The sequence below is a fragment of the Danio aesculapii genome, chromosome 25 (genome assembly GCF_903798145.1).
Source record: "Danio aesculapii chromosome 25, fDanAes4.1, whole genome shotgun sequence".
In the NCBI taxonomy this organism is placed as follows: Eukaryota; Metazoa; Chordata; class Actinopteri; order Cypriniformes; family Danionidae; genus Danio; species Danio aesculapii.
Window position 1 is genome coordinate 13,193,852 of NC_079459.1, and position 22,735 is coordinate 13,216,586.

Sequence of the window (22,735 nt, forward strand, 5' to 3'; positions counted from 1 at the left end):
GCCTGCTGCAATAGTTCGAAACTCAATGGCGAAGTCTGCAGTCCTGCGGGGGCCTTGACGGAGAGTAAGTAGACGTTTGGAAGCCTCCTGTCCGCTAACAGGATGATTGAACACCTTCTCAAAGGCTGTGTATGACTTCCAATAACTAGGCTGGGACTGCCACGCCACAGAGGCCAAAGATAATGCCTTGTCAGTCAGAAGGGTGATAATATAAGCAATCTTCGAGCAGTCAGTGGGAAAACTTGAGGGCTGACGCTCAAGTGAAAGAGCACTGGGTGAGAAATCCCTGACAGGAACTAGGATCTCCAGAGAATGGCTTGTGGGGTTTAAGTCGGGGCTCTGCAGCAGCTACTGAAGCTATGGCAGGACTGTTGGCTATTAGAGGAGGTGTAGCAGGAGAAGCACCAGGGAGGCTCTCAAAGAGTTGCCGAATGGACAACATGACATCAGCAAGGAGCTCTGAGTGTTTTGTCATCAACTCCTCTTGACGACGGAGGACCTCTTCATGACGCTGGAACGAAGCTTCATAACTGCCAATCACAGCCAACAGATCTTTGGTACTGAGTGTCTGTGGGTCCATGTCTGACTCGGTTTTTCTGTCACGGCCGGGTCTTGAACCCTGGTCTCTGGTGTGGAGACTGGTGTGTGTACCACTGAAAAATGAGGTAGCAAACTTAGAACTTAGGTTCTTCTCAGAATGAGGAATACAAAATATTTTAACAGTATAATAAACATGTAAAGAAAACTCCATGAGGGGAGAAAACAAATAGACATTAAGGCAGCCAGCAACAGGGAAATAAAACAGTCTTACTAGACGTAGCTCAGGAGATCAAGGGAACGCAGGGCAAGTTCACCAGGGATGACTCAAAAACCGAGTGAGGAACACAGACAAAGTGACAACTTAAATACACAGGCTGGAACAAGTCACAGGTGATCAAAATTAAAGTAAACAAGGACACACGAGGAAGAACAAAGGTAGAGGGGAAACACTGGGACCTTTAGGGGAGACAAAGTGCAGGATGGTGACAAAAGGAAAGAATAAAAAAGTAGGGAAAATAATTAAGTGGATTGCAGAGAAGATTCTTACCGTTTAGACACAAATACAGCGCACAAATCAAGCCAGCAAAGACATGAGGAAAAAATATAAATTCAACTCAATTCATGGGTAACACTTTATTTTGATGGTCCATTTGAGTATTAGTAGACTGTCTGCTTAATATCTGTTCATACTGCTCATCTTTTAACATTTAACTGGCTATAAGTAACTTTGCAAGTACCCCAACCCTAACCCCAACCTAACAGTCTACTTATAATTTAATGAGAATTTGTTGGCATGTAGAGACAATGTAACTTTAACTCAACAAACGGACCATCAAAATAAAGTGTGACCAATTCATGTTTATTTATTAACAGAAGTTCTACTGAAGTCAAACTGTGTCAGTCCAGTTTTTTATAATTGAAGTTCAGTTAAGTTCAGTTCAGAGTGGTTTAATTTTCACTGCTGAAAGTCCAAACACTGAAGAGCAAATCCATTGATGCGCAGCTCCAAAGTCCCAACCAAGCAAACCAGTGGCAACAGTGGCGAGGAACAAAACTTCACCAATTGATGAAAGTAAAATAAATACCTCAAGAGAAACCCGGCTCAGTTGGGCACGACCATTTCTCCTCTGGCCAAACTTCCTGTGCAGAGCTGCAGTCTATGTGGTGGAGGCTGGAGCACAGTGGACGTCCATCTTGGAGAAACTGCAGATGTGAGTAGGTCACCGGCGGTGTTCAGGCTGGGCTGTGGGATCAATGCGAAGACTTGACTGTCATTGTGGTCTTTCAGGAATCAGTCTCATGCTTTTTGCTCCTCCATGACGGCCACAGCATCTGCTCAGGATATGGCCTGGTCCAGGATTATGGAAACCTTGGCATAATTTTTTCACAGGTCTTAGATCGCATCAATAGTGCTGCATAATCTCTAGAGGCCTCGGGATGAGTATCCCCTGGTGGTAATAGAGAATAAAGAAAATAATTAGCAAATATTCTGTTCATAGTGGATTTAAACACGAGATGCAAAAATTGAGTGTTATAAATAAAAATAATAGTTATATAAACAAACATAAAAACAACGTGTAAAGCATATGAGTGTTTCTAACAAAATGTCGGGTGCATTAAGACAGGACTAGTGTGTCCTACAGGTGGTTTGTCAAACCCACTCACCTGCATGAAGCACACTCATGCATGATACTGTTATGTAATGCACTGTGCTTATGCTTAAAAAAGAAAACAAATAAAGAGAAGAAAGCACACGTTGATCAGATGAAAACACGTACACTAACAAGGACTAGATAATGGCTAAGCAACGGAGCATGGTAAAGGGAAACAAGGAGGCAGGAACAGAGGAGCAAACACAAACAAAGACTGAGCCTTGTGCTCAAACACAAGACAAACAAGGAAGCATTAAACATAGACAACACTGATAGGGCAGACAAGGCCTGACAATTTATGTACACATACACTCTATAAAATGGGTAATTGCAGTCTTAGATGCTGATATATCAACAGAAAATTTCCACTGCACTAAACTACGTTATATGTTTTGTCACCAGGGTGAATAGCAACCCATTAAAATGACAGAATTTACATCTTTTCCATATCTAACTCCATAATTTAGCACATGGGTGGTGCATAATGCATTCAAAACTTTATGTTTACACTGCATTTCATCGGATGGAAAATGTTATTGCAACAGCCATTCATTTGGTGTCAGTGAATATGTCAAACCTACAATCAAAGAAAACAGACTTTAGCCTTCTTGGCCGAAATCAACAGATAAATAAATAACTTTTATAATATTTATTAAAATACATAAATAACTCAAAATATACGTAACATACCCTTAACGTATATTATATTGTAAAATTGTTATAAAATGTAAATATGTATAATTGTATATAAAATTAAATAAAACTTAACCTTTATGTTCTTGTGATTATTTATTGTTTGTAACTCAGTTTTCATGGTGGTTCATTTCACTATGGCATCTCCTGATAATTCTGGGTCAAAGCAAAAGGAAAGCAAGTGAGAGTGAACTCAGTTTTCAAAAAGGACAACATAATTGTTAATCAATTTGTTACCAAACTATTTTAGTGATTTATAAAACACAAGCTCACTTTAAAATCTTAAAACAAACAATTTTTTTTAAGTATTTGGCCATAAATGTATGTAATATGTCACCAAAAATCACAATATTTTTGACCACAGATGTATACACAGATTACTTTTTATTTCTTTTAAAGAATTTGGATGAACTAAATATAAGAAACAAAACATACTCCAGGCTCTCGTCATCTGATTGTGACAGTATCAACATAATAGACTGATATCATGTTATAAAGGATTATGTGACTCTAGTAGACTTCAAAAGACATTTGACATTTAGAGTCAATTAGGCAATAAAAATGTCTTTAAGACTATGGAATGGCTGCTGAAAATGTAGCTTTGCTATCACAAATGCATTACATTGTAATCTCTGCAATCTATGGGTCTGGCCAGAGCATTTTAGCTTAGCTTAGCATAAATCATTGAATTGAATAAGACCATTAGCATCTTGGTCAAAAAATAAAAAAAACACCTCGCTGCCTTTTGGGATAACCCATCGTCCCAAAAACATTAGAAAAAGCTGCAAATAAATTAGCAAACAGATTAGCCCATTCAAATTAATAGCTATTATAAAAAAATTGAACCAAGTTATCAAATCTCATTAACCTTTTCTTCACTGTATAACTTAAACATTCTGATTAAAGAGCTAATTAAATGATCTCTCATTTAGATTTTTTGTTTGATCAAATTAAATTACAGAGGTGTCGCTTTAAAAATGCACACATCTATAATGAAAACATTCGATGACTTTCATATTTTTTATGGTCATTTAAGACAAAATTTGTGTTTGAATGAAAACCCAGTGGATCGACATGTTAAGATATTATTATTATTACTATTATATGGACCCAAAACCCAAAGTGTCCAAATTCGCTCCGCTTCAATTCGCGTGTACAAAATGCATTTGTGATGATGCAACAGCTTTATCATTATGGATGGCATCTGACAGTCATGCTCTTGACTGTTTTGAGGATTGCATAGCAGGCGCCTATAATGGAAAGGAAGGGAATCCTGCCATTTTTATATTTATTTCACTAATAAAAAGTGTTTTCATGCCTAAATAAAATGAAAGCGCAGAACAAACTCACATTTAAGAGCAAGGGGCATCCCATGGTGGTTCGGCGGTATGAGTTGTGTATAGAGAGGGTCGGCTCTCTAATGTTTATTGCCACCCTTCACAGAAAGATTAAAAATACAAGAGAAATACGGTAAAATACCTTTACGGGATGATAGTGGGTTACAATTGTAAAATACTGGAGAATCCTTGGAAAAACGTGAAGGGTGACAAGTATGCTTCTATCATATTCTGTTCTGTCTACAAAAACAAGAATAGCAAAATCATAAAATCATGCTTTAACATATGTTTGCCTGCTAAGTCTGGTGAAAGACAGAACTAGTACCCAGGTCAAAAATCGATGTGAAGTTGTGATAAAACTACACAGCCATGATACACTTTTCTCTTGTTGTTTGCATTTGAAAACACTATCAGTTGGGTATAGAGAAGGGTGCAAGTTGATCATGAGGTGATATACTCATGGATATACTCACACCAGAAGGAGGTGTAAATGGCACATATGGGAAAACCATGCCCGGAAGCCTTTGGTGGATTTGTCAAGAGAAGCTGCGAGCAAACATCAACAGAGTAACATTATTTGTGGTTCACAAAAACTCTGGCCCGTGTACAGTATCTGATTGTTAAGTCGTGACGTATCGGTAACGTATGGACTCATTTGAATTGAGAAAATATTCGTTTATGACCATGTTTTAGTCATATCTAGGCCCACACGGAATCTGCGCGCGCAGAATTCCACAGATTTCCTCAGATTTTTAGCCCATTTTAATTCTGTTTATTTACTTGTGTAAATGTCTGTAAATTCATAGTTATTCAGTTTTTTAATTAATTTCAGGAATATTATTGACTAATATGAAAATATTTATATGATTTATTTACAATACAGTTTGTAAAGTAATATTTTCAGTCTTTTAGTGGAGATATTATGTGAGAGACTTGCTTTGTTTACCAAAAAAGTGGATCTAATTAGATTTACATAGTAAACATTAAATAAAAAGTTAAAAGTTTTTTTTTATTTTATTTCATATATTAGGTTTTGGTTATGATGCTCCCAAAATCCGCAGATATTTATCAAAATTCTCCGCAGAAATAGCAAAAAATGTCCGCAGATTCTATCTGGCCCTAGTCAATATCACACATTAAATTGAATTTTATATAAAAGCATGATATACACATCAGTCTCTGGACCTGCTGCATCACAAATATAAAAATTTTAATTATTTATAAAATCATACTTTTCTTATAGTGATTGTGATTTTCGAAAGTAATACATTGCTTTGTAAACGTTTATTATTACCGTTTGATGAGTCTCCCCACACAGTTTGATAGAGCGCTTGTACCTGATAGCTGCTTCGCATGACGTCACACTTAACAAGCGGATACCTGTAGTTCTGTTTTTTTTTTCAAAAGTTTATTTTAATTATTTAATTTTAAATAAAATAATAATAATTAAATTTTAATAATTGTGAATGTACCATCCCACATGAGGCTTTTACTTGCAAATAAACATTTTTTCCATTTTATTAAAAATACAAAAATATATATCAATCATATAAATACGATATAAATCACCTTTCATCCCATAAATACAGAGATATGAGTTTTAGTCCATTTTGGCCAGCTGTACTACATACCCCCTAATTTTCTTATTTCCCTCTAAACAGACTGTTAAACCAAGCAAGAACCAAGTTCAGCAGTGCTCCAGAAATGCTGCAACTCAGATGAGAAAGATTGGCTGCTATGTGTCCAACATGGAAGACAAGCTCATCAGCCCAGGCACTTACATCACTGCAGAAGAGTATCACAGCAAGAGACTGAGAGCTGTACGTATGTTTGGACTGGCTGAGAAAGAATTGAGCTCATTCTGTGCTTCCTGACGAATGCTTGTGTATCTTTGTGTGCGAGTGTGTGTTTTTGTGTTTATGAGGACACAAAATTGTATAATGACGTGGATATGACCTAAGTATACTATATTAAGGTGGTTTACGAGGACATACCTTGTTTCATTGTAATTCAAATTGCCTAAAAAACATATTTAACAGGGTCCATTGACATTCAAACGTTTCCATAGCTGTGACAGTGTTGGGTTTGGAGATAAGGATAGGATAAGACCATATTAAATACATCATGCCTATGGAGAGTCCTTGCAAACCACATATTCAAGTGTGTGTCTTTGTATGTGTGTGTTTTCCACAGGTCATTACACTACAGTCATATGTCAGACGCTGGCTAGCCAAGTGTTTCACAGACAGCTTGAGACAGGCTAAAGAGCAGCGTCTGGCATGGCTAGAAAATGAAAATAGAAAGAAGAAAGAGGAGAAAGAGCAGCAGATCAGAGATGAATATCAACGCAGGATGAATCCTGAGACAAAGGGAGACTTTGATCTTCTTTATAATGCCTTGAAAAGTAAGTAATTACATAACCAACATTGGGTAGTAACTAATAGTAACAGGGCTGCTAATTTAAAGTTGAGTGTGATTTATCTGCGCCGCTAGAACCATTAGGTGAAACTGCAAAAAAAATACATTATTTTAATAACAGGTATTTATGAATAAAGATAAAGACACAGATTGTGCCATATCTAAAAATGTCCACTGAAAAAATTTATTCAAAGATGATTCCTTGGATTTACAAAAATTTTTTTACGTTAAGCGGTTGTAAACAATTTGTTTGGGCTGAATTTAAACAAACAAATTAAGTTGAACATTGCTCAATTTAATTTGTTTGTTTAAATTCAACACAAATAAATTGTTTGCAACAGTTTTGCATGCAACACTTTTTTCAGTGTACTGGCTAAGACTGTTGTTATGTCAGGCTAATCAGAATGTTCAAACAAGAGCAATTTGAATGTCACAGTGTTTGCACTTTTCAGAAACATCAATAAAGTATTTGATTATGCACAATAAGCAGAATTTTAACTTAAACAGTTTTAAGTTATACATGATTAGCTTAGTGTAACCTTTACAAGCTAGTAAAGTTTTTTCAGTCACATTTTATTGCAGCATACGAGCAGCTTTATAGTTTGTTGGTGAGTTCAGCGGGTTTATGCAAACTAGTTAAAATAAATTACTCACTTCATTCTTTTTACAAATCTTTTTTTAGTTAAATAACCCCTACTATGCATTAAAAATGGTCACATTTAGATTTTGGGGGTCTCCAACCACAGTCTGATATGCATGCAAGGTCAAAAAACACTTTCATTGTCTTACAATATGCATTTATTTTTACCTAATTATCCCAATGACTCCTATATGATTCGTTCAGAAATTCATTTGTTCCCAAACCCCTCCAAACACTGTGTTTGTATATAAAAGAAGTAAAACATGTAAGTATTTTAATCTATATGAAAAAAAATGACATTGTAGACAAAATTATTAGCTCTCATGTGAAATTTGAACGCTTTTTCAAATATTTACCAAGTACAATTAAAAGTACAAGTTTTAAACTAAATTTTTATAACTAATTTCATTTTTTGCCATTAAGAGACTATGCAGCCCCCCTAGTCTTTTTGTGATTTTTTTGCGATAAAAATGATTGATTTTGTGGTGGTAAATGCTAGAAATTTGCGGACAATTTTGCAATAAAAATTTGTTACCATATTAGGTAGCCTACTATGTTATGCGTGCAATCTGACACAATGACAATGACACAAATCATTAAAATAAAGCTTCTTTATTTTGATCTCTTGTCTAGACAAGATCTAAAACGGTAGTGATTAAGCCAAGGGAAGGTTGTATAGCTCTTATTTTTATCCACAATCTTACTTTCTCTCTCTCAGATTTCACTGACATCATGTACCTCTCACATAGGAAATGCCTTAGGGCTTCCCCTACCATAATATACCTAAAACACAGATTGCCGTTAAACTCAGGAAAGCGTATTCTCTCATTATCTGCAGGGAAAGAGTTAAAATAAATATTTTATCGATTTCACAAACATCATAATACCAGCAACAAATAATGTAAAGCACAAATAATGTCTTTCAATTCGATCATGTCCAGCAGCCGTCATCCTTGAACCAATCTCCATCATTGTAAGCTGCTTGCTTTTCTGTCTGTTCTGTTGCTCCGTTTGTTAGATGTTTGCTCACACTTTTTTGCAGTTTGAAGCACGTCAAACACAATTAGCGCCACAGGATGTCTAGTCGCATATTTGCATTGCTCTCATATGTAACTCACTCATGCTTCATCTGCGTCTGCTTACTGCACAGGCTGCAAAACAATCCCCCTCCTCCCTCCATTATGTAATGTAATGATTGTAAGGGCGCAGGTGAGACTTCATTTTTTGAGAGACACTCAAATACATCATCTGTGCTGCATATGCAATGTTTATAAGTCATATAAAACAATTAATTGCAAACTGAAATAAATATAATTTGATTATATGCTTTGGAATTGGATGTTTTAGGAGATTATTTACATTTTGAGCAATTATTTTGTGTTTAATTAAGAAGTTTGCAGTATCGCGACATTTTGAGTTGGATTAATTTTATTTAATTATTTATTTGACATCGACGTCACAATTACATTGGAAAACCAAATGCATTTGTTTAAGTGTTTTAGCAGACTTGCTAATTCTCAACACCTGTCCACAGAAGGCTTGACAAAATGAAAGTAAACTAGATACATATAAACAACATTATAATTCTTAATATAAAATTACTGAAGGCATAAGCAATAAGGCAAGGCGACATGATCAAACAAACTAATAGAAGACTATTTGCACAAACACTGCTGTTTTGTATTTAACCACTTTTTCAGAAAATTACTAAAAATATTTATATTGCTTTTAATTTTAGGCTATCAGGTAAATCATTCCACAATTTGGCTCTCTTAACAGAGAAAACAGATGAGGTCTTACATCAAATGAAGTCTTACACTTTGGTACTAGAACTTTTGGAACTATATATTTTTATTCCGGCCAAACTAAAAGAAATAAGACAGATATATGTAAAAGAAAATACTGTAAAAAAATATTTTTAAAATGATTACAATTTCAAAAAAGAGCATATAATTTTGTATTCAATTGTATATTTTTTTAAGATAGAGTGTATGCGATATAATGTGAGCAGTAGATATAAGTCAGTGTAATGTTCCTCATTTATCTCTGTTTGTCAGAATGGAGGATAGAGGAGGAGGAACACATCAATGTCACCTTATCTGGTGCGGAGAGAAAGGCAGCTCTGTGCGCTCTACTGGAGCAAGAGACCCAGTTCATCTCCTCCATAGAACGACACAGAATGGCAGCGGCCACGAGGAACCAGGATAAGGCCATAAAAGCCTTTCTCAACAAGGTGTCAATCTTTGTAAATTGGTTTGTCTCATCATGAGGAAGCTAAATTTCTTGTTTGTACGGTGCAATTAAAGACTGATTCAATTAAATATTTGTAAATTCTATTAGATAAGTAAACACTTATCTCTCACTTAGTTTTAGACCAAGTTTTAGACCAAGTTTAGACCTTAGGGGTTGTAGAATGCATTTAACACATGCTCATTGTGGATATGTACCCCTGTCTACATTTCTGGTGAATGTGAATTATGTAGAGGTAAATCTGGCTGCATTTCATATTTAAAATGACCACTATGGGGCGGTATGATGCTGTCAACGGCTTCTGTTCCTTTTTGAGCTACCGCTTACCATTTACCTCCACATGGATGGTATTTCCTGTGTTACCAGTTTGCCCAGTAGCTTGCCACATACGTTGACAGCCTTGGGACACGGAGCAGAGATGACCATGATGATTGGGTTCAAATCAGGTGAAGAATGGTTTCAGAAACCAGGTAAAACAAAAGCAAAAACTTAATAAATAAACGACACGCTGAAAACGTGAAATGACGTGACAGCTTTTTTTTTCTAGATTGCTTTTTAAAATACTATCGGTTGGGTTTAGAGAAGGGAGTGGGTGGGTCAGTCGGTCAGTCAACAGAAAGCTGGACTGGTTGGCTGAAGTTTATATTGCTCCCTCTGGTGTTTTTACATAAGAAGAGGACACATGAGAGAAATTTGAGATCATCAAAAAGTGCACACAGCAGCCTCTGGTGGATTTGCAAAAACAAAAACTGCGAGCAGACGTTCCTCTAGTTACGTATTTCGCTGTTCCCAGAAATGTAGACCTGGGTATGTTTCCACAATGAGATTGGGTTGAGTGCATTGATTTGTTATGTTTAAATTGTCCTCTGAAACCTACATGTAAGATATGTGGTTTATGCAAATCCAGAAGCCCATTTATATTCATAGAAATTTCCTCTACAATGAAGCTCAGTTTTACAAATACACCTGTGCAAAATTATCATAAGTCAGATGCCAAAAAAATATTTCAACAAACAATTAGATGTCTTGTCAAATGACAATTGTTTCAACTGAAGTAGAGAAGAGGTTCACATTAAGAGCAAATGAGCTATCTGTACACAACTAAAGGTTTTTTTTAGAATTGTAAACAAAGTTTTCTATGAAGTTACACACATTGACGCTGCCATTCAGCGTCTGTTGCATTGGTTTCCAATGTCTAGACAACTATGTAAAGGTGCAGCATGAAGCATCCAGTGTGCAACCCACTTAAATCTGCTCCTCCATTATTGCTCTTTAGCAAGTTATGTGTTGTGAATAAAATATAGGCAAACTATTTTTTTTACCCAATAAAAGAGACTGACAGAGATGTATTTCATGTAGTATTTTGTGGGCACATGAAATCACAGAAAGACATTTATATCAAGAAATATCACTGATATGACACGATGCATAAATGTGTATTAAACACATATTCAGCAGTTTACATGTATTTGTTGCCTCATAACAAATATATGTGGCAAATGTCTCAATATACACATTAAAACAATAAAAGATACAGCTAAACAGGCATGGCTGCCTGTTTCCTACCATTTCTTAAAGCCTGTCTACTAAACTTTAATTATACCGCTATGCCTACGAATTGCCAGATTTTCATTCTGTGGCACCTTTCACATTAGTTAATGTATTAACTAATATGGCCAAACTATGAACAATACATTACAGTGTGTATCATTCTTTGTTAATGTTAGTTAATGAAAACACAGTCATTCATTGTTAGCCCCTGTGAGTTTGAGTTAGTACTTTGAAAATGGCTGGTTCATAACCTTTCTTCATTGTGTCCCTTAGTGGGGTGTTTAATATCACAATTCTCTTTTAGAAATTCAGTGAAATAAAACACTTTAAATGTCACTTTGAAAGGTTAATGATAACTGATTATAATAAAGATCAAATGTCCTGACCGAGACTTTACATTGTGTATTGATACAGTGTCTGATTTCCCCTCAGTGTGCTGAACCAAAGAAATGGCGTGCATTTGATGGGAAGGTGACAGAGATGGATACACAGTTCACCATTAAAGCGAAGGAGTTAAGAGACCTTTATAGTAGTATCACCCAGGCTCACTTCACAAAGGATGAACGTCTGGATGTGCTACTCTCTCTCAAACATACTGTAAAGGTAATTTCCAGATCTGGGAACCAAATTATAAACTCTTACAAATTATTAAAAGAAAACATATACATATATTTGTTTTTTACTTGTAAACAGGAGCATAAATGCAAGCTAACGCAAGAGATAGTGGACTTGGTTGATAGGGAGATGGACCTGCTGATGAGGGGCATGAAAAAGAGTAACCTGGAGGGGTTAAGGAAGAGAATATCCACCCTTTTTCTCCAGTACATCAAAACCCCTGAGTTCAACCCTCAAGCATCCAGATATCTGCGGGTATTTGACATAAGATGTGTTATGGTCCCACATATTTGTCCTGGCCTTTTTGAGTCTGAGTTCAGGATCATAGTTTCATGCAATTATTCTTGATCCTTGAATCTAAGACTAATATCAGATTTGCATGGTCTTGGTCTTGATTCTGATGTTTTCTTGGTGTTGGTTTTTGACCCCAAATCCAAGACCATATTTTTTAATGGTTAAAGGCTCCAATATACTTCAAAATCGAACAATGAAATGAAATTACATACTTCTGAACAAAATCAAAGTTTGTTTTGGCAGTCCAAAACAGCTTACTAAAGCAAATGATATGACGCAAGCAAATTTGTGTGGGAGTTTGCTTTGGCTCCTAAAAACCTTTGAGCTACCATTGGTCCATGACTATTATACAATAGGTGGTGGCTCTGTAACTCTGCCTTCTTTGATGCACAGTGCCTTTTAAAGTTATAAACACTGTTCCATTTATGTGTCTGTATGCAGCAAATCAACCCAGGCTCATTCTGATTACGTACGCCTATATACATTTATTGAGAGAGCAAAATATGTCCCTGGAGCTACGTTTTTTGCAGTTTTTGTTTTCACGAATGCACCAGAGGCTGCTGTGTATGCTTTTTCAGATCCCAAATTTCTCTCCCGAGTGCCATTCGTGCCTGCTCTTCTCACATAAATCCACCAGAGGCCGCTGTTGACTAACTGACCAACCGACCCATGCCCTCACCCTCCCCCTTCCCTAAACCCAATCAATAGTGTTTTAAAAAGCACTGATTGTCCTGCCCACCCCCATCCGTAAACCCAACCACAGTGTTTTCAAAAGCAATCCAGAAAAAGAAAAGCCCTTACAGCAGCCTGATTTTTTACCACATTCTCACCCTGTTATTTACTTGTTTGTTTATTTTTTTTGGCTTTGTTTTTGTTTTTACCTGCTTTTTGGAACCGTTCTTCACTCTGCTCTGTGTCTCAAGTCAACATACGTGTCGAGCTACCGGACTAACTGGTAACAGCAGAAAAGCCATACACACAGAGGTAATCAGTCAGCTGGTAAGCGAGAAAGGGAACAGCATCATACTGCCCCGTATTGTTTGTTTAAAGATAAAATGCAGCCATACATAGCTCTGGCTACATAATTCCAGAACTCCAGAATTGTATATAGGGCTATTTTTTCAGAATGAGCCTGTAATGAACCTTATTGGCATTTATGTCTGTCACAATAAACATCACACATGATGTAATGTAGAAAAGAGGAAATGCTTTATTTACTTTAAATTAAGAGCAGGGGCAACTTAAAAGTAGGTACAAGGGCCAGAGATATAGGCGTCAAGGTCTACACGCAATTATGACACCCATTCCTTTACACACAGTGAGTTTAACACTTTACTACAACAGTGTTTTGAATAGCACCCAACACCTCAAACTACACTGCACACAAAATTAAGGCATATCCCCTAACTCGACTATCTCAAATATAAAGCCCTGTCTGACTGTCTATCTTCATCTCCGGAGAACATATTGCCCCCGAGAGACAGCCAAACAGAACCCACAACTCACCACCTCAGAGCTTGCGTCTCTATCCCACACGCCTCTTTTAAAGTCTCATCATATGCTGTCTACAAGTGAATCCAATTCACAAGCCTATGTTGCAGCAAAGAGTTCTTGTAGGCACTTCTTGTTTGAAGTATAAAATCGCAGTTTTTACCCCATAGCTTTTCCACTTCTCTCGATCGTCTTTTGGTTAGAGATGTAGGAGCAGGAGGAAATGCCAGAATTTTGTGGATCACACAGGAGTTCCACAAATGTAAAAATGAAACTTCCAAAAATAAGAGTTTTATTACATTCATGGCAATGTTATTTTACGGTCATGTTCTTCAAAGAAACCTTAAAAAAGTGCTAAATTTCGCCAACGATGGTCTTATAATAACCAATGCATGATAGTCCTACTTGGACAACTGCGGAAATCTGGAGGCTAATGCATTTTCGAGCTAAAAATGGAAGTGTTCTGTAAAAAGTCTAAATACAGCACAACACAACTTTGCGAACGAGTTATCTGTTAAATGACACTGTGCTTGCACCTGACTAATCCAGATTATGTATGAGCTAGTGATGACATATAATGTTTTTCATATGTGTATGGGTGTAGTAATAGTGTGTTTTTTTTTTGTGTGTGTTTTTTTTTGAGGTTATATTTTTATCCCTACCCCTTCACAAGAACCAAGGAGAAGCATAGGGATATAACTATGATTGGGTCTATATTTTATGGTCTTGAACTTGGTTTTTAAGTTTTTATTTATTCTTGAACCCAATTCACACCACAGACACATGCAACAAAAGCAAAAATTCACCATATATCAACGATTCACTTCTCAAATAATAGACTGGTGAGCACCAACATGGTTTGCTCAGTCAGTAAAAATGAGCTCTGACAGGTGCCAGCAGACAAAGGCTTAGTGACACACTGATTCGATAAAACTAGACAAAGTGTCTGTTGCTATCTGTTGGTGTGATGTGAATTGGCCTTTGGACAAAAACTATTAGACCATTTTTTTCATGCTCTTGATCTTGTCATGAACTCAGGACTTAATTTAAGACCTGTGGTTTGACTTAATCACATAAAGTTCAACCTGTACTGCAAAGTCAACAAGAGATCACTGTAAAACCCAACAAGTTAACTCAAATGGTTTGCCACAATCGGTTTAGTTTTAGTTTTGTTTTGGCACAAAATGGTTTGAGTACTGTAAACTTAAATGTATATATATTGAGTCATATACACGTATATTATTTGTGTTGATATAGTCAAATAATTACAGTAGTAGTAATTTAAACATTTTAAGACCAGTTATCAAATCGAATTATGAGTAATTATATGGTTTGGTATTTCTTCTAGCAATAGAGTTAACACAAAAAATATAGTTAATTAATTCATAACTCATTAGGTTTAAGTTCTGCTTACTATAAGCAATTTATGAGTTACCATAACTCTTTTTTCATTAAGTTAAATTAACTTATTGAAATTATAAGTTAAACTAACTTATTTCATTTAGTGATTGTCACTTTTAGATTTTACAGTGTAAATATACCATCACTTTCAGTTCTGAAGACACTGAAATACAGCTTAGCAAGATATGATTGGTCATTTCAGTCTTTGAAATCTACTCCATAATTTACCCTGCTCTCCACAGGTGCCTCGGGATCCTGCTGACTTGAAAAAGAACGTCTATTTGTGTCGTGGCTGTAATGAGTATCAGTCATCCACTAGCTTTCCTCTAAAGACTAATGAATCGGCAGTCGGCCTCTGTCGTCACTGTATGGAATTAGACAATGAAGCCCGTCGAAGAGAAGACTTCTCTCTTTACAAGAACATCCTCAGGTGCCTTCGTGACACTGAAGCCGAGAGCAGCCCAGGTGCCAAAGTCACTTACCTTCTCCAGGTAAAGTTTATGCATGTGGTGGTGAATCATTGTGATTGTCTGGGAAAAGGCATGGTGGTTTTAACAATACCTGCCTTATAACTAGGCCCACACAGAATCTGCTATATGTAGATATATTATATAAGAAACTAGCTTTGTTTACCAATTAAGTAGATCAAATTGGATTTGCATTGTAAACATTCAATAAAAGTTTTAAAGGATATTATTTTTTATTTCAAGTAGTAAGTTTTTAATTATGATACTCCCAAAATCATTTCACATATATGCCTGTTTTTTTTCCAAAATTCTGCACTGAGACAGCAAATGTCTGCAGATTCTCTCTGGCCCTACTTTGAAATCAATAATTTCCAAGGAGCAGTAATACGTATATGTTTTCCTGGCTTAAATTTTTCTATATTAATGGTAAATAGCTAGAAACCTACTAGTGTGGAAGTGTGATGTTTTTGGGTATTAAAGAAGTAGATCACCCAAAAATGAAAATGATCCAATAAGTTACTCACCCTCAAGTAGGGCTGGGCCGATAAACTGTATTATATTGAATCGCAATAAAATTTATGTCAATAACAATGAAAAGCTCTGGGTTTTTTTGCTCTATATTGATCCAAGAGCGCAACGAGGTGGCGCAGTGTGAAGCTCTGTTGCCTCACAGCCAGAGGGTCGCTGGTTCGAGCATTGGCTGGGTCAGTTACCATTTCTGTGTGGAGTTTGCATGCTCTCCTCCACTTGGGTTTCCTCCGGGTGCTCCGGTTTCCCCCACAAGTCCAAAGACATGTGGTATAGGTGAATTGGGTGAGCTAAAATTGTCCGTAATGTATGTGTGTTAATGAGTGTGTATGGATGTTTCCCATTGATGGGTTGCAGCTGGATGGGCATCCGCTGCGTAAAACATATGCTGAATAAGTTGGTGTTTCATTCTGCTGTGGCGACCCCAGATTAATAAAGGGATTAAGCCGAAAAGAAAATGAATTAATGAACGATCTAAGACAACTCACACTGCAGAAATGTGCAACAATGGGAATTTAAAAGTGTGTTTCTGTAATGTGAAGTGGACACTGACAAGGAAGTGCGGATCCAAATGCAGGTTTTATTTAACAGACAATGGTTAGGCAAGCAATGATCAACACGGGCAAACAGATGTATACAGGCAATCCAGAGTTGTGGTCATAAAACAGTCTGATTGTCTAAAAGGCATGCAGCAGGCAACATAAACAAACAAAACAACAAAGCAAAGGTCTAACACGGCAAGGCAAGGGGCAAGGCAAGGAAAACGCGTCATAATGTTCACAAACATAACAAGACTCAGCCCTGAGGTGTGTGTGCACTGTATTTAAAATCCACCTAATCAGTCTTTGAGCTGCTCATAGCTGTGTAAGTGTAATCAGTTGTGATCTGGAACAGGTGTGTGTGTGTGTGTGGTGCATGACTGGAACTTGTAGTCCATATACAAGCAGATTTGTAGTCTGCACAGGCTAGATCGCTGGTGACCGTGACAGTTGATATTAGAGATGTACAAAATTTTCGGCCACCCAAAATTTATCATCTGAAAATATGTTATGCCATTTAATGGACCCTTTTGTGGCTTCAGTCATTGTTGGGGTACTCTTTTAAATCTGGAAGCATTAACAACTTCAAAATCGAAATATATATCGTTATCGGTCAATATGGAAAATAATTTTCGAGATTGCATTTTTGCCATATTGCCTAGCCCTATCCTCAAGCCATCTATGCTGTAAATTACTTTTTTTGTCACATGAACACAGTCAGAGTAGTTTTACATTTTTGCTCTTCCGTGCTGTACAATGGTGTTGGAGAGTGTTTTTTTCCAAAATTGCATAAATCTGTATATCACACTAACCCATACGGAGCCAGGGCATTAACAAATGTCTTATGAAGCTGATTGATGTGTTTTTGTTACAAAAATAATTCAAAATGTTCAATTATAAGCTCCAATCACTTCCCATAGCAGACAAATGCACTTAATGCATGACTAACATATGCAACATGTGATGTTAGATGCATTCATAGTAGAAGCTCCAGGAATAGTCGCGTCCCACTTAATCACGTACCACACAGTTTGTTTACCACAAAAGATGCAGACAAACAAGAAACCTAGTTGGCTTGACATTACTGTATAATGTTATACAGTATATTAATCTTACAATGCCATGTACATGTGTCTACCTATTTTACATCATGTGTCCTATACGTCAGTCGCACATAACATACATTCATACATTCCAATTGAAGTCTGTGATTGGAGCTTACAACAGATGTATACATTTTTCAAAATAAAAGCCACTATCTAAACACCATTATAGATTTTTGTATAAATTTATACATTATATATGTTTGGAATTTTTCATTTTTGGATGAACTATTACTTTAATAATCGATGCTGCAAACAACTTTTTCTGAGTTACTGAAATGACCTCAGTTCATCTGATGTGGCTACATAATTTTAAACAAATTTGTTGAAAGTTTTACTAATTATTGACAGAAAACCTGGTAATAAAATTGCTTAGTCTCACTTTAAGAATAATAGATTAAGATGTAAGGAACATCAAGATCATGCTGTGTTCAAGACATTTCCTGTCCTTGTTAGGACCAGGACCTTCAATACCTGGTAGATGTCCTGTGGGGGGCTCAGTCGGCTTTGAGCGGCTGGAAAGATCTTCATGATTTAAAATTTGTGCGCTGGGAGAAGCATTTGGACTGGAGTCCATGGAATTGCATCCTCCTTACAAAGGATGAGGCGGCTGCACACCTCAAACTGGAGAACATTGAGAAGGTACTAGAGCTACAGCTGCTCTTCATTTTTTCTTATTTTTTACACCAACAGAATTGATTAAACATCAACGCGCAGCGGAATGATAAAGTATGTAATATACACTCACCAGTCACCTTGATAGGTACACCTTGTTAGTACAGGATTGGACCCTCTTTCCCCTTCAGAACTGCCTCAATTCATCATTGTACTGATCCTTCAAGCTGGTGGAAACATTCAGGGATTCTGGTCATGCTACACTGAAAAAAGCTAAACTACCATGTCTTTGATTCAAAGTACAGTTTTATGTTGGGTTAAGTGAAAAATTATGGTTTCTGGTTTTAACCTGTTTTTTATAAGCAAAGACAAGAACAACAACAAAACAAACACCCCATGTTTTTTTCTTTGTACTAAATTAAAAAATAGATTTAGTGTCTCTTTATTAAACAGAATTTTAACTTTGTGTGAATGTTTTTTTTTTCTTGTCCACAATAAAAAATTTTGTTTTAGCTTAAATTAAATTTTAAAGTTTGAACCAAAGTTAAGCAGTTTTTTAAAGCTGCTTCAAAGTGTAAATTCTTTCAGTGTATGAGCATCTAAAATAGGTGTATACATGCACAATGAAAAAAGAAACTTCACATTTGCTTTTAATCATATTAAGAGTTTAAAAACTTTAGAAAATCCTTCAAGATTCCTTGACTGAAACTACATTTAACTGGTTTTAGAGGATAATAAAATTTTATTGTGTAGACAAAAAATTGTCAATGTATTAATATGCATTAATATATAAAGGTTCCTATCATACACTCGGCGCAATAAGGTGCAAGATGTGATTTGTTGCTATTTTTAGACCAGCGCAACCCTAATTTTCCCATTTTCCGTCATGTTTTTAAATAGCAAATCCATTTGCGCTACTTTGTGGACTCATGGGTCTAAAAAGGAAGTGTGTTAAGGTGCATTGTTGGCGCGTAGCTATTTTGAGGAATTGAAATAGGCTGCACCATTGACCAAATAAAAGCTGGTCTAAAGTCCAGTGCAGAGCATGTTAGTTTTGCGCCTATGCAAGTCCAAACGCCTACACATTGCTTAATTCACACTTAATGTACAGCAATTTACAAATATCTTTACATATGAAAAAAAATTTAAATGTTTTTTACATTAAAATGTTACAAAAATTATTATTTTCTACATCACCTACACTACCTCCATGGCTCCTTTATCTTGTTGGGGCTTTTTCAGTTTATTCATGACAATTTGCATTTGTATAATGTTATGAATATTAGTATTTTTATTATATGCATATTTAGATTTGTTTTAATAAAAACAAGTTTAGATTTGTCCTCCTGTCGGGTTTCTATCTAAGAAAAAACATCCAACTGACATCTAACATTTGGCAAAAAAGGCGTCTAAAATTAATTACTGTACAGGACTATGCAATGATTGGCAGGTAGTTGGCTTGTTTTGTCGCAGTAGGCAATTTTGACATTAAGGTGGCCTTTAATTACTTTTGTTTTTGTCTGATCTGATGTTTTCTGAGAGGCATTTTGTTGTTTATATTTTCCTAAAAACAAGAAGAAGAAAAAAAAAAACCTGTAGGAACAAAAATAGAACACCTAATAAAGTGGCCTGTAAGTGTATGAGTACCAATACACTGAACCAAATACCGAAACTAAGCTAATAATTAAAGCGGTAACCAGGAGAGGGAAATTGTATACATGATAAAATTATGCATAATAAAGATTTAGTGACACATTTTTTTTTTTTTTTTGAGATTTAGGGATTAGATAAATCTTTATCCCTATTTCTAGACTGTGCACCTGGCAACCTTGTGAAGATGATGTTTACATGTAATGCAAACCATACTAACTGCTGCATGCTGTTTTCATTTGCAGGCGTATGATCTGGTAGTTATTCGCAACGTCAAGCAGAAGCATACACTAGCCCGGAAGTACTTTTCCCAGATACCTGCAATGGCTGAATGTCTGCATGGTGCGGAGATTCAACCTGCTGCCCTCAGCAACCTACTGGTTTCCAAGCCCATCACCGAGGTGACCAAGTAGACTTGCTAAGAGGCTACCCAGAATCCTGTGTGCTTTCTCAAGGATGTTTGGAGCTTCAAGGTTTCCCAGACAGTATCTAAAATCCAAAACTTCTTGAATTGTTCAAAAGCATTTATTGAATTTGAAGAAATTTTCTATTTTATTTATAACCAGGAGTTACAGAGCTGTGTAATTGGGCCTATTCATTAAAATATTTTCTTTCTCGCTGCTTTTTTTACATTCATTAATCATTAATTAATACAAATTTGTTATCAGTTGATTGAAAAATAAGTTTTATGTTTGTTGATTTTCATTTAAAAAAAGAGCAGCAACATTACAATCATGTGAAAAATGCAGCATGTTCTAAAAATGTTTTACAAATTAGGCTTTAAATAAAAAAGCAGGATTACATAAACAAAAAAAAGTAGATTATCCCTGTATTATTGCTGCATAATGCCACACAGGAATGTATTAAAACAGTATTTCAGGGAACAATTCTGCGGTCTAAACTAAGCACAAGTTTAAGAGGTTTTAATAAGGTCTTGCAAATGATATATAGCCTGGATCTAATCATGGAGGTGAGCAGTCTAAGATCAGTAATTATAAGGAAAAGGTCAAGAACCTCCTCCTGTGTATCCTTTTGAACAAATGTGAATAAAACTTCCAGCACCACAGGACTAACGGCTTAAAGGAATGACTGTAGACTGCTGATATGGCGATGAAAGGATTGAATTTTATTTCTGTTCTTCTATTACGCAAGTTACAAGGTGAGCTTAATAGGTTTTATTACAGATTTGGCTCATAGTGTTGTGTGGAAATTAAGAAACTATGTATATGTATATGTATGTGTGTGTGTGTGTGTGTGTGTGTTTATACAGTAGTGAATGCGTATTCAACATTTGAAGTGGATCAAAATAAATGTCTTAAAATTTTCCTAAGACAAGAATGGCTGGACACTTTATTAGGTACAACTGTCCAACTGCTCATTAACGCAAATTTCTAATTGGCCAATCACATGGCAGCAACTGAATGCATTTAGACATGTAGACATGGTCAAGACAATCTGCTGCAGTTTAAACCGAGCATTAGAATGGGGAAGAAAGATGATTTAAGTGACTTTGTATGTGGCATGGTTGTTGGTGCTAGACGGGCTGGTCTGAGTATTTCTCGAAACTGCTGATTTACTAAGATTTTCACGTAAAACCATCTCTAGGGTGTACAGAGAATGGTCCAAAAAAGAGAAAATATCCAGTGAGTGGCAGTTCTGTGGGTGCAAATGCCTTTTTGATGCCAGAGGTCAGAGGAGAATGGCCAGACTGGTTCGAGCTTATAGAAAGGCAACAGTAACTCAAATAACTACTTGTTAAAACCAAGGTATGCAGAAGAGCATCTCTGAATGCAACAACATGTCCAACCTTGAGTCGGATGGGCTACAGCAGCAGAAGATTGAGGCTACAATTCACACAGGCTCACCAAAATTATACAATAGAAGATTGGAAAAATGTTGCCTGGTCTGATGAGTCTCGATTTCTGCTGCGACATTCGGATGGTAGGGTCAGATTTTGGCATCAACAACATGAAAGCATGGATCCATCCTGCCTTGGATCAACGGGGATATTTTCTTGGCACACTTTGGGCCCATTAGTATCAATTGAGCAGCATGTCAATGCCACAGCCTACCTGAGTATTGTTAATGACCATGTCTGTCTTTTATGACCACAGTCTACCCATCTTTTGATGGCTACTTCCACCAGGATAACGTGTCATGTCATAAAGTGCGAGTCATCTCAGACTGATTTCTGGTTTCAGTTCACTGTATAAAATGGCCTTCACAATCATCAGATCTCAATCCAGTAGAACACATCATGCATATGCAGCCGACAAATCTGCAGCAACTGTGTGATGCTATCATGTCAATATGGACCAAAATCTCAGGAATATTTCCAGTACCTTGTTGAATCTATACCACAAAGGATTAAATCAGTTATAAAAGCAAAATGGGGTCCAACCCAGTACTAGTAATAAAGTGGCCGGTGAGTGTATATATTCCATTAGTTAGCATATTTACTAATTCTTGAACATCATTTATTAATCATAGTTCAACATTACGTTTAATGCATGATTAAAATCCAAACATTAGTTGTACTGTGTAAATGTACTGTGAGTTAACATTGAACAACTTTTTTCCATTAACAATAACAAAGATGAATAAATACTGTAATAAATGTATTTTTCATAGTTTGCTCATGTTATTAAATACATTAATACAATTCTATTGTAAAATGTTACCAATATATTACTAATATATTATATAAATATATAGCAAAGAAAGCACTAATTATTTTTTTTATAAAAGGCTATAATTCAGACAAAAGTCTGAAGTTGTTAGGTTTTCATTCAATCTCTTCAAAGTTGTCTGTAAATGGGAAAAAAGTAAGTCAAAGGTAAGTTCTGTTATTTTTTCCCACTAGTATTGTGCAATCTTAAGCAATCTTTGGACACTGTAAAATGCTTTGATCTTTATAATGCTCATATTGATAACTAATTAATAGAATTTTA

The 22,735-nt window shown here is 36.1% G+C and overlaps 1 protein-coding gene across 1 annotated transcript in view; it reads left to right on the forward strand.

Annotated features, from left to right (window-relative positions):
* The window catches only part of iqub (IQ motif and ubiquitin domain containing), a 30,744-nt gene extending 10,385 nt beyond the window's left edge, over window positions 1-20,359 (forward strand). The window contains exons 5-12 of the mRNA XM_056452170.1: window positions 5,884-6,042; window positions 6,416-6,626; window positions 9,338-9,513; window positions 11,514-11,684; window positions 11,775-11,951; window positions 15,125-15,373; window positions 17,976-18,161; window positions 20,030-20,359. Of these exons, the coding sequence (XP_056308145.1) occupies window positions 5,884-6,042; window positions 6,416-6,626; window positions 9,338-9,513; window positions 11,514-11,684; window positions 11,775-11,951; window positions 15,125-15,373; window positions 17,976-18,161; window positions 20,030-20,197 (1,497 nt within the window). The 3' untranslated portion in view covers window positions 20,198-20,359. The remainder of the gene's footprint in view (window positions 1-5,883; window positions 6,043-6,415; window positions 6,627-9,337; window positions 9,514-11,513; window positions 11,685-11,774; window positions 11,952-15,124; window positions 15,374-17,975; window positions 18,162-20,029) is intronic.
* The last annotated feature ends 2,376 nt before the right edge of the window (window positions 20,360-22,735 follow it).